The 12471-nt window shown below is 35.8% G+C and overlaps 1 protein-coding gene across 4 annotated transcripts in view; it reads left to right on the top strand.

Annotated features, from left to right (window-relative positions):
* MYO5A (myosin VA) overlaps positions 1-12471 on the top strand; it is a 212615-nt gene that overhangs the window by 143769 nt on the left and 56375 nt on the right. For all 4 annotated transcript variants that reach the window (XM_056810210.1, XM_056810209.1, XM_016427868.2 and 1 more), the window contains exons 23-24: positions 4839-4932; positions 10917-11065. In XM_056810210.1, the coding sequence (XP_056666188.1) occupies positions 4839-4932; positions 10917-11065 (243 nt within the window). The remainder of the gene's footprint in view (positions 1-4838; positions 4933-10916; positions 11066-12471) is intronic.

The following is a 12471-nucleotide window of genomic DNA, read 5'->3' as shown; positions in this document are numbered from 1 at the left end:
CCAAGCATAAAAGAGTATGAGGACTGTTGTCAAGAAACCCTGGGTACCACTGAGGAGTGTTTGTAGACTCAACAATACCTTTTAGAACAACTGAGGGGAGAAAGGCAGTGAGAGCCGAGAGAGAGAGGAAATTACTCTACCCCATGGGAAGAGGGAATATGAAAAAGAGGATGTAACAGTTCTCTTTCATCATTCAGAGTACAGCTCTATGAAACTAGAACCTGCCCTGGCATGCTTTTGATTTCAACTTTTAAAATGCTACCATTGCTGTTGTAAGCACTGATGAATGGTAAAACTCTACAGATTGATAGTGTATCTTATAAGATTTTCAAGTAGGATGTGAGAAGTGTTCAGATGCCTATAAAGGCTCTTTCTTTAGAATACTAAGGAAATGGCATGATATTTCAGATGTCCAATGAGTTTTACTGTTTTAAAGTAGTAGAGCTGTACTCTATGAGCAAAGCAGAATTTCAGTAGCTAAAGGCTAGATGCATAAATTTAGAGAAATATTCATCCCAAATGAGCATATGGACTACTTTTGCCCTACCCATGGCAGAGCCTATATATTCACCCCAATGTCATGATGCCATTTTGGTCCTCTTCAAAGAAAAATAGAACAACTACTATTTTAAAGTAAAAAAGGAGAAAGTCAAAATAGACACCTTTTACATGATATCTTCTTGTTCCCTGTTGCTGGCAAGATCTTGATTAGAGTCCTCTTATATTGACTATTGAATATCATTAATTATATGTACTCAGAATCATGGCAGTTGACCTCAAAGTCAACACAGGTATCTGTTGTATTTTAGATACAGGAAAAGTTGAGCACATAAAATCAAGACTTCCATGGCACTCATGGACCTAACAGAAGTATTCAATAGACCTAGAGTCGGGAAGCTTCAAAGAAAAATTTGTCATCATAATAGGCAAAATTAATCAGCTTTATTGGTGACAAGAGAGCCTTGCCTTCATCAGAGTAGATGATTTCTAACTTACGTCCCTTTGCAAAAGGAGAGAAATCCAGTAATTTATGTTCAAGTATACAATAGAGGACCTAGGAATCACATGTAAAACTTCACTTTCAGAAAACTCCTACAGCATAACAGTCTACAGGCATTATAATCAGTAAGTCAGAATAAGACATTTCCTTCTATAGTTAAAACTCAAATCAGTTATATACAACTATCCACCATGGCCTAAGGGCAGTTATACAAAGAGTACAGTACAAGTGCAGCATTAGATTCCAGGCCAAACTTAAGTAATATATCCTAAGCTCTTAAGTGACTCAGAAGAGTAGCATGTTGCTAATGCTACATGATACCAGCAGCTTGAACAGTTCTGTTGTTATCCTTTAATCCTAATTTGATGGAATAACATAGTGAGTTCCTGAAACATTCATATTCTCTAGTATTGAAGTAATGCTCATTGCACCAGGTATTTGTTGAGGTATGTGTTTAGAAAGAGTAACAATTGATTCTCCAAGAAGATTCTGTTTGGACAGATGAGATAGGATAGCTTCAGGCAGGCATGGAGAGAGATGAAATAGTTTGAGGGTATACTGAAACAGTGGGACAAAGCTAGCTATGGACAGCTAAACGCAACAGTTTGGCATTTGGTACTAAGGAACAATATATTTCTTTGCTTGTAAGACTATAATGGAACCACTAGTACAAAATTTAACCTTTAGGAATTAGGAAGCCTTTACCAACAGTAATTTTAAATATATAGACCAGAGCTCTTCATATCTGTAGTATGAGAAAGACCACACATTTTTTAGTCTTTTTTGTACATGCCTAGTAAAAGTAAGCACTATCAGCTAATATTCATCAGCCAGTTCATTAAAGGGGATTTATTTATATTTATCATTTGAAGGATAACCATATATTAATATCCAGAATTTCATCTCCTTTCTGACTTCCATTCTTTGAAAAAATATGTTTCCTGTAGATGTAAATCCCCCATATGATTCATGTGTCTTATGCAATTCAGTCTTTCAACTTGTAGACCCTTATAGATGTGTAATATCTATTTTATTTGATAGAAATGTAAAAATCATTCTAATTAATCAATTTAAAAAGTTATCAGTAGGAGTCTTTCTAAAAGAAATGGAGGGTTTTTTTTTAGCATCTTACCTCTTTAATGTGCACATGTTTTTAAGTAAATAATTTGAATAATATAAAACTAAAGTCTTCCTTTCTAGTTATAGCACCCTTCTCATTTGTTAGCAATCAATAAGCATTTATTAAATGCAACTGCATTTATATATATGCCAAGGACTTCACAAGGGAGTGGGAATACAGATACAAAAGTGACATAATACCTGCCCTTGAGGAGCATATGTTTTACTAGGGGGATGTAACAGAATATATAAACATAAAATAAATGTGTAATACATATATTTATACATACAAAATAATTTGGGGAGAGCAGGCATCAACAACTAGGGCAGTGATGGTGAACCTTTTAGAAATTGAGTGCTGTGCCTCTTCCCCTCCCAAACTTCACTTTCCCCTTACCCCAGACAGGAAGCACTCCCATTGGGCTACTGGGCATAGGGGCAGGTGATGAGAGTCTAAAAAGTATGTGTTGAGATAGCGAGGAGAGTGGCCCCAGGGTTCTTCTCCCCTCCAGCTCTGGTGTCCTCCAACTATGTACCATATTGTGAGCTATACTCCCCTCAAACCTAGTTCCTCTAACTTCAACACAAATTCAATAGCCTGCCATCTGTACCACACCCTCACACAGAATGTGAACCTTTTCTCTCCTCCTTTCCCCTCCGCTCCCCAGCACCTTACCCCAGACTGGGGTGGAAGGAAGTGCTCCCATTGGGCTGCTAGGCAGAGGGGTGGGTGATATGAAAAAATATCCTCAGGCACATGGAGAGTGGGTAGGGAACAGCTTCACCCTGAGTCCTTCAGGCTTTCTACTAATGGACTCTGCTGGGAAACTTCAGGTATGCCCACAGATAGGGCTCAGTGTGCCCTTTTTGGCATATGTGCCATAGGTTCATAGGCATTCTAAGAACCAGAAGTGAGGCATGAGGGACAGCTTGTGCAAAGATATTGAAATGGGAGATGCAGTGACAAGTCATAGGAAATTTAATTGGCACATATGTGGGATAATGTTCTGTAAGTCTGAAGAAGTAGTCTTGATATTGAGAGGTTTTGAATGCCAAACACAGGAGTTTATATATTTTATACTAGAGATAATAGGGAGTCACAAACTTTTTGAGCAGAGGAATAATATGGTTATACCTGTGTTATAGGAATATCAATTTTGTATCTTTGGAGGCTGAATTGGAGAAGCAAGAGGATCAAAGGAAGGGAGACTAATTAGGATGCTATTGCATTTGTCCAGATAAGAAGTGATAAGAAGGACATATATTAAGGAGATTATGGTGTAAGTTGGGAAAGGAACTGATTCAAAACCTGTTGAAGAAGTAGAATCAATAAGCCTTGGCAATTGATTGTATATAGTTTGCAACCTCCAACCTATGTCCTGGAAAGATGGTGATGTTCTGGACAGAAATAGGGAGACTAAGAGGAGAGGAAATGGGAGGAAAAGGAAGGAAAAGGGAATAGAGGGAACATATACACACACATATGTAGGAGAGAGAGAGGGGGAGAGAGAGAGAGACAGAGAGACAGAGAGACAGAGAGAGACACAGAGAGAGAGAGAGAGGAGAGGGAGAGAGAGAGAGAAATAATATAAGGGAAAAGAGGAAGAGTGTTGTTTGCACATATTGAATTTGAGAATCTCCAAGTAGAGATTTTCGGAATATAGTTGCAAGTATGAGACTAGGCTCAAGAGAAAGAGCATGGTTTGATATGTCTATTTAGGTGTCATTTGTACAGAGATAATGATTATATCTGGAGGAACTGATCAGATCATCAAAAGAAAATACAGAGAGAGAAGAGGTAAAGATAGAGTATACTGACACTTGAGGTTAAGGTTGATGAATCTGCAAAGAAAACTGAAAGATCAGTTAGTTGATTAGTCAGAGAAAACAAAGTAAGGAAATGATCAACAGTGTCAAGTGCTATAGGGAATTCATGAAGAGTGAGGCTTGAGAAGAGACCATTAGAACTAGAAATTTAGAGATCATCATTAATTTTGGAGAAGACAGCTTCAGTCGAGTAGAAGGTAGAGAAAATAGGTTGTTAACTGTTTAAAAGAGAGATGAAGAAGTGGAGGCACAGATTGTAGTTGACTTGGTAAAGCAATTTACCTTGGGAGAAATAAAGGATGATAATGAGTGGGAATTGTAAGCTCTCTCAGGTTTTTATTTCTTAAGAAGAGAGAGACTTGTGTATCATTGTAAAAAGTTGAGTAGTACTGTAGACTATCAAAAAGGATTTCTCTTTGCCTCAAAAGGAACTTCTTTGTAAAATGCTTCCAGATTTTGATATGGCTCAAGTATTATTTCAAAATATTAACTTTCCTGATCATAGTGGCCTTTAGTAACAGTGCCAGTCATCCCTGGTCTCTTTGTACTTGGCTCAATTATACAAAGTGAGAATCTTTTTTCAAAAATTTTGTTAAAAAATTAACCGTGAGTTTCAGTTTTCAGTGAAACTTTATAACCATATCTAAATTAGTTGATTTCAGTATATGACAGTTTGTATTCACTCCCTCTAAGATCTTATTAGGATCCTCTGTCCATTCATTAAAAATAAAATTTTTAATCTAGGAATTCCTCCCTTTGGAGGAAGGATTAAGATAAAAAAATCTACTCTTACTTGAGAGATACACCTGTTGAATTTTGTTTCCAGTATATTTTTATTTCTCATGATGATATAGGAATTTTAAACCATTAATATTAATGGCTTATTTTTCAGCTGGTGTCAAATCTAAAAGAAGAAAATACATTGCTGAAAAAGGAAAAAGAGACACTCAACCATCTTATTTCTGAGCAGGCAAAGGAAATAACAGGTTAGTTGATTCTGGAGTTTGTAGTTCTTCTCTTTAAAATAATCCCCCATGTCCCAACCTTGCTCATTCCTAACCTGGGAGGTGCCATATCAATTTTTTTTTTTATCAGCTCTTTATATTACTATGGAGTTAAGTCATGTAGAAGTTATCTGTATTTTATTTTCTTAACATGGTTATTTATGCTTAAGTCAACACTTCACTTTTTCAGAGTTTATTCCCAGCACCATGATTGTTGCATTTCTCTTACACTCCAAAAATTGACAGAGGGGAGAAGTCAGCATAATCTATCAATAATAATAAGGAAAAAAGAGAAAATAGCCATTGATTCCATTAAAATGGAAAAGGAAAAAGAAAACTCTCCATGAAATGATGCTAAAAAGAAGCTCACTTTCTACTTTATATAGACTCAATATCAATATAATTATATATGACATATAAATATATAATTTTAACCAATACAAATCAATGTAATTAATATAAAAGAAGTCTAATTAACAGAGAAGGAAAAAGGCTTATGGTTGTCTGTTCTCTTTTTTTTAAACCCTCACCTTCCATCTTGGAGTCAATATTGTGTATTGGCTAGGTAATGGGGGTCAAGTGACTTGTCCAGGGTCACACAGCTGGGAAGTGCCTAAGGCCAGATTTGAACCTAGGACCTCCTGTCTCTAGGCCTGGCTCTCAATCCACTGAGCTACCCAGCTGCCCCCATGGTTGTCTGTTCTTGATGATAGGAGCCATTTCATTTTTGTCTTTGTAACACCAGAGCATAGTATAAGCCTTGTAGAGAATACAAGTTATATAGAATACAAGTTATATATAATAGTTACTTAAAAGTGTTCATTGAAATGAATATTTCATTCACTTGCTAAACTTATATTTAGAAGCTTCTATGTGACATGCACCCTATGAAGAAGCTTTAGAATCAGCCAAGCACCAAATTATTTAACCTTTTTATTCTCAGTTGGAAGCCATTATGAGTTTTCACTTAATAAAGAAGATAATATAGTCGATATTTGTAGGATGAGTTAGAATAAAGGAGAAATTGAAGGCAAGGTAATCAATTGAGGAAAATGTGGCAAATTGGTAGCAAGGCTACTTTTTAAAAAAATCTCTTCCAGAACTGAGTGATACTTTTTCCATGGAAATGTTTCTTTGACACGTTTCAAAAGTCTTGTCAAAAGTTCTTTTAGCTTGGGCACTTGTTTATCTTGGCAGATGTTAATGAACAGCTTACATTTTCAGAGGTCTTTCATTGAAAACAGAAGAGTAAACTACCACCACCACCACTACCAAGAATGTACATTTATTAAGGATAGGGATTGAATCTGTAATTTTAATGATGTAGGAAACTCCCCAGTAAGGAAACTCCTTCCATTTCATCACCTCTGAAACTTAGAGTCTTAGAGAATTGCCTAAAGCATTAAGAGGGTAAGTAACTTGGCCAGGATACAGGCAAGATTTGAATCTAGGTCTTCTTGCCTCTGAGGCCAAATCTCAATCTACTGTGCCTTGTGGCATTCCTGAAAATTTGCTGGTTCTGGTGAAACAATAGCTTCTTTTGTGCAAATTATCTCCTTTATCTGGAATATGCTTTCTTCACCTTTGGCTAAAAGAATTCCTATCTTTCTATGTATTATACAATGCTGACTCATCTATTTATTAAGCATAAAAAATGAAAATATAAAAAATTTGGGGAAAATTCTAGTTTACCACTAGCAACTAACATTGTGTCTACAATGTGGAAGATATTGTGCTGTGTACCAGATGCAAAAACAAAAAAAAAAGTCTATGTTTTCAGTATACTTTTTCTGAGAAAAGTGAGAAAATATCAACAGTCAGAAGAATCAGGAGGGCTTTCTTGAGAGTTGGCACCTGAGCTGAACCTTGAAAGAAGTTAAAAATTCATAGAGGCTGAGGTGACAAAGGAATGTTGTATGGAACAAAGAGAAATGCAAATTATCATCCATCAGAATGGGAATTCATTCAATAATTAAAGTATTTTGCATGAGGAACTAATAGCTTCTAACATGTTTACACACCATGCTCAAGTAGACATAACCCTTAAAAAATGGAAGTAGATAAGGAGAAGGTTCATGAGAGGAGGGAAAATATGAATTTGACACTTCTGCCCCATTTTCGATGTATGTGCTCAGGACTTAATGTGAAACTACTTCCAAAAGATTTGGACAACATAGTAAAGATACCTTTCTACTGTTCTTGCAAGGATACATTGGAATTTCTGGTTAGGCAAAGAGGAAGTGACAGGGAAAAGTAGGTAGGAACTCTTCAAGTCCTCCAGAAGACTAAAAGTTTTTATTTATTTTATTTTTCATCTATTCATTTTATTTCCCCCCCAAAACTATGTTACAACTCTCTGGCATTCCATACTTTCCTATGATAAGGGATTTATTTAAAGTTTTTTCTTCTGGCATCTCCCTCTCTCTTTCTCTCCTTGGCTGGTAAACATTTGTTTCTTTTTTATGTAAATAGGTTATCTAGCTGCACAAAAGTCTTTATGTAGCAGTTTAATATCATCTTAAATGACCAGAAAGCCTTACTTTTGAAGGGAGTGAAGGACATTCTGGGGAGGTTCTCTCTGGACTGTGTTCTTCTAGATTTTAGCCTGAGATCTGTAGTCTGATCTTGTATAATTTTGCATGACAATTTCTTTTTATTGTACTCTGATCAGGAATAAAGTTTAGTCCCAGAAGTGTCAATTCATGGTGTAACTTCATGTTGCCCAGGGGGTTTATTCATCAGAGCTATGATCTGTCAAGTAGGGTTTTCCTTATGCAAAGAGGAAAAAAAAGAGGTCTTCAGAGACATTTAACTATCTCCTCCAGAAGATCACTTCTCCAATCCTTCCCACCTGCTCCTATATACCATTGTGAAACCATTTTAATTTCTAGATAAGCCCCAAAAGACATAGAAGGTAAGTAAATATTATGGCTTCATAGGCCTTTCATTAGTATTGCTATTAGAAGCTTAACATAATTTAGATAGGGGGATATGCAAACTTTGCAAGAAAGTTGCAATTGTAGAAGAGATGTGGAAAAAAAATCACCAAAACTTGATAATTCATAGAATTTGATGGAAGAGAATAGAGAATAAAATATCAATGTAAAATTTTGATTTCAAGTATCTAGAAAATAATGGTTCCATTAATGATAAGGGAATTAAGAAAAAGTACTAATTTTCAGGAAGTATAAGACAATTTTTTTTATTATGTTACACTTCAGCTTTTAAGAGAATATTGCAAGTATATTTTAGTTGACAAGTAAATGTGAGGTAAGAGATTGGTGAAAAGGTAAGAAATTAAGGCTGAAGATATAGGTTTGAAGATCATCAGAATTCAAGTTGTGGTTAGAGGGATATAACTGCTCTCTAATGGGGTATAAGTAGAGGAAGGAGCTTGAACTGAAACTTGGGGGGGGGAAGAAGAACAGAGAAAGATGTCAAGGAAAAAGAGTTCTAAAAAGAATTGGTAAAGTGAGTAATATGTAATAGAATATGAAGACAGATGAGAATAGAGATTAAACTCAATACCTCACTTAACTGTGTTAGTGGGGTGATGAGGCTGGAAACCTAATTTCATTGGGAAAAGGAGAAAGTAGATGTAGTGAGCAAAAACTGCCTATTGAGGAATTTAACTATGAAAGCTAGAAATGAAATAGAACCTATCTTCTAACCACCTGTTTGGGAGAGGCAGTACAGGCAGGGGTTAGCTGGTTCGACTATTTGATTAGAGAATTATGTTAATGTAGCCAGAAGTGAGGATTCATAACCTAGATAAATTTCCCTTGGCTTTATCTATGACTACAGACTGCAGTTCATTAGTATTGTCTTTGACTAGGAAGGGTAACATTCTTTTCAGCAATAATACTTTTAGTATCCAGGAATAAGAAGAAGGAGGCAATGGAGGGAAGAAATTAAAGATGCTAGAAAGAGTGGAGATGAACGCAAAAGAACTATTCTTTATGAACCATTTAGAGATATAATCAAGACCATAAGCAAAAGAGCTACATAAGGAAGAATATCTCTGGGAGTGTAAAGGAGGAAAGGATAACTGCAGACAGATGTGAAATGGGAATAAGAGTTTAGGAAATGTATTCCTGATATCTATTCAGTGCATAAAGTATGACACAAAGTTGTTGGTTTTTAATGAATGAATGAAAAAGCAATTTTTTAGGGCACATGTGCCAAGCCCAAGTGATACAAATACAAAACTTGGTTCTGTCCTCAAGTTGTTTACATTCTAAATGGGAGAAAACTTACATTGGGGAATGATGGTGATGAAGATCTTGGTTCCAGAATAGGAAAGGTGAAGTGGGATATGAAGTGGGGAGTGGGAGAACTATAAGAGGGCATGGTGCCTGGATGGTTGTAAAGATTGCCAAAGACCAGAGAGTGAAGAGAAGCAGTGCTTAAAGCCTGACTAAAATTGTGGCCCACATGAAGGCAATCTGGAAGTGGGGCACATCACCCTCTCTCAAGTGTGGTCTCAGCTATGATCAAGCTGCCAAAAAGTGACCAAGTTGTAGAATAGCCTGGTGGTTGGAGAGGAAAACAGAAGTTTAGAGAGATGAAAGTATCAAATGGTTAATTTGAGGTTTGAATGAAGGAATCAGGCTTTTCCTTTCCTCCAACCAGAACTTCTTGGTATTGCAATTTTCTTCCATACATTGAGCAATTCAGAAATAGGAATTTAAGAGGTGAGCATTAAGGGGTTATTCAGGAGTCAGGGATAGGAAAGTATAGAAGATGATATTGTTAGAGATAAAGACTAAGTTGAGGTTAAATTAACTCTGCTGCATTTTAGTGCTATCATAAAACCTCAAGCTGAGATCTGAGAAACATTCTGTTTTTTTGAGGATACAATAACCATTATTAGAATAGAGTTTTAGAAAGACAAATGCCATAATGAGAGAATTAGTCTTTAGGCATTACATAAAAACAGTGAGAAAAGAAAAGTTTATCAGGATTTCATATTCACCATACTCCACACTGCAATGTAAAATAATCCATATCTTTCTATTTACAAAATGAAATTATTTCATTTCCCTTTTACCAGTGAGATTTTTAAAAACCTAAGTTTGTTAGGATATTCCTATAACAAAGATAATTTTGTCTTTTGGATTTAACAAATATCTTTAATATTGAAATTGCTTTTCTCTTTTAGAAGTGAAGAAATAAGAAGTATTTTTGTATATATACACCTCTGAGTTGCCAAAACATTTTACTTCTATAATACCTCTTCTAATAATACTTCTGTAGTACCTTTCTCCTTACTTCTGCTCATACCACAACTACTTTGTTTCAGATCCTCATCAGCTACTGCCTAGATCTCTACAGCAGCTTCCTAATTTAATTCTTGTTTTTAGTTCTTCCTCTTTTCTAATTTATCCTTTATACAGCTACCAGAATAATTTCCCTAAAATACAACTCTGGTTATGTCATTCTTCTGTTAAAGAACCTTTAGTGGTTCCCTCTTCCCTTAAGGAAAAAAAATTACAGGCACCTTGGTTTAGAATGTAAAGCCTACTGCAATCTGGCTCCAAGGCTTCTTTCCCAGCATTATCTCATTTAATTCCCATTACAGGCAAACTCGACCTACTTGCTTTTTCCCTAAACTCAACACTCTAGCTCCCATCAACATGTTTTAGCATGTAACTGTCATTACCCTTTCCTACCTCTAAGAAGCCCTAGCTTCCTTCAAGGCTCAGATCAGTGTTCTTCCTTCATATAGGAAGCCTCTGAGTTTTTAGTGTTCTCTTCAGACCTATACACATACTCAACTATTTTTGCATGTGATATCCTTTCCATCTAACCCTCAAGTAGAATGTACTTACATGGAGGACAGGAGCTATTTTTTGTTATGTTGTTGAAGCTCCAGATTTATAAATGCTTTTTTCCCATTAGATTGGATTCTTTGGTATATGCTAATGGTGTCTTTTCTAAGCTTTTCCCTATATTGTATTTGTCAGAGACCATGGAGAAGAAGTTAATAGAAGAAACAAAACAGTTAGAACTTGATCTAAATGATGAAAGGTTGAGGTACCAGAACCTTCTGAATGAATTTAGTCGTCTAGAGGAGCGGTATGATGATCTCAAGGAAGAGATGACCCTCATGGTGGTAAGTTACTTGGAGAAGGTGGGACATTATGCTAAATTGAGCAGAATTGAATAAAGATTGACTTTTTTTTTGTGGGTTCACTTCCATTTATTCCAGTGCACATTTTATAAATTTAATTCTTCAAATCAGTCTCTATAAGACAATCTGATTATATTTTCAGTTTCAAAAAAAATTTTTTACCTGTTTTTTGCATATTTATTATGCTCAGGTGTTAAAGGGTACTTTGTAGATAATGCCTATGGCCTCATGTTCTTTCTCATTCCATGGAATTGGTTATTTTAAAAGCTCTATTAATTATCCAGGTTACTAAAAGGAGTGGAAAGCTAGAATATAATAGGGAAGAAAGAATTGGGAATATATCATATCCTGAACTCTGTCAGAGGGAACAGAATGTCCCAACTCTTGCTGCCTGAAGGATTTACATTCATATACAATGAATGTCAGAAGATGGGATTGCCTGTAATGCTTCCTACACCAGGGAGGAAGATAGATGTTTAACATTTGTATCTTCATGTGCCTCTGAATCAAGGTTTTTAAAACATGTGGGAGAGATAAAAGGATCACACTGTGGTAAAAGTGAAGAAAAAGAGAGGCAAGAAGAGTCTCTCACATGGATCCAGGGAGCATCCCCACACACCAGTCACCAAGCATAGGCTGCAAAGAAGCTGCCACTTAGATAATGGCTCTGAGGGAAATCAGATTGACAATCAGTAATTGCCATTCAAAGAGCTCATGATTAACTTTTTGTGCCTTCCCTACCAATAAGGTCATCCTATTTTCATACACACCTAGCCTAGAGGCAGTGCATAGAGGAAAAACCAAAATGCCCTTTTCCTTATAAAAATCACTTCCTTCTATATACAAAAAAACTTTTTTGGAAAGTTGATATTGTATGATTTGTTGCTATTAAAACATTAATCACATTTTCTTTTATTAATAATAATATTACAATATAGCACTTTGAGGTTTGCAAAGTTGAAATTAATGTGATTTTGCTTGGTTCACATTTTAATGCTCCATCCTTTCTAATAGGCTCTTTTAAGTAGTATGCAGAGTTACCATCCCACACTGTTCCTTCTTGGTAGAATTTCCATGCATTCACTTCAATTCTGTAAACTGCTAAAGTCTTACTCTTGTATAACACCCAGTATTTATCACCAGTTATACAAAAATGAAAAGTGACAAAAAGTCTTCAAAGAACTTAAGAAATCTAATGGAGGTGGGGATAATATGACATTCTATAAATATGTATGACACAAGGTCAAGTCTGATGGGAACAAAGGAAAGATCCAGGAATAGAAAAATGTCAACACATAGTGATAATACAGGTGATAGCCAATATGAGAACATGGAGATAGGACCATGCAGAAAAAAGGTGGGCCAACTGCTAGTAGTCTAGTCTGGCT

The sequence above is a fragment of the Monodelphis domestica genome, chromosome 1, assembly GCF_027887165.1.
Source record: "Monodelphis domestica isolate mMonDom1 chromosome 1, mMonDom1.pri, whole genome shotgun sequence".
Lineage (NCBI taxonomy): Eukaryota > Metazoa > Chordata > Mammalia > Didelphimorphia > Didelphidae > Monodelphis > Monodelphis domestica.
This window is presented reverse-complemented; position numbering and strand designations above follow the sequence as displayed.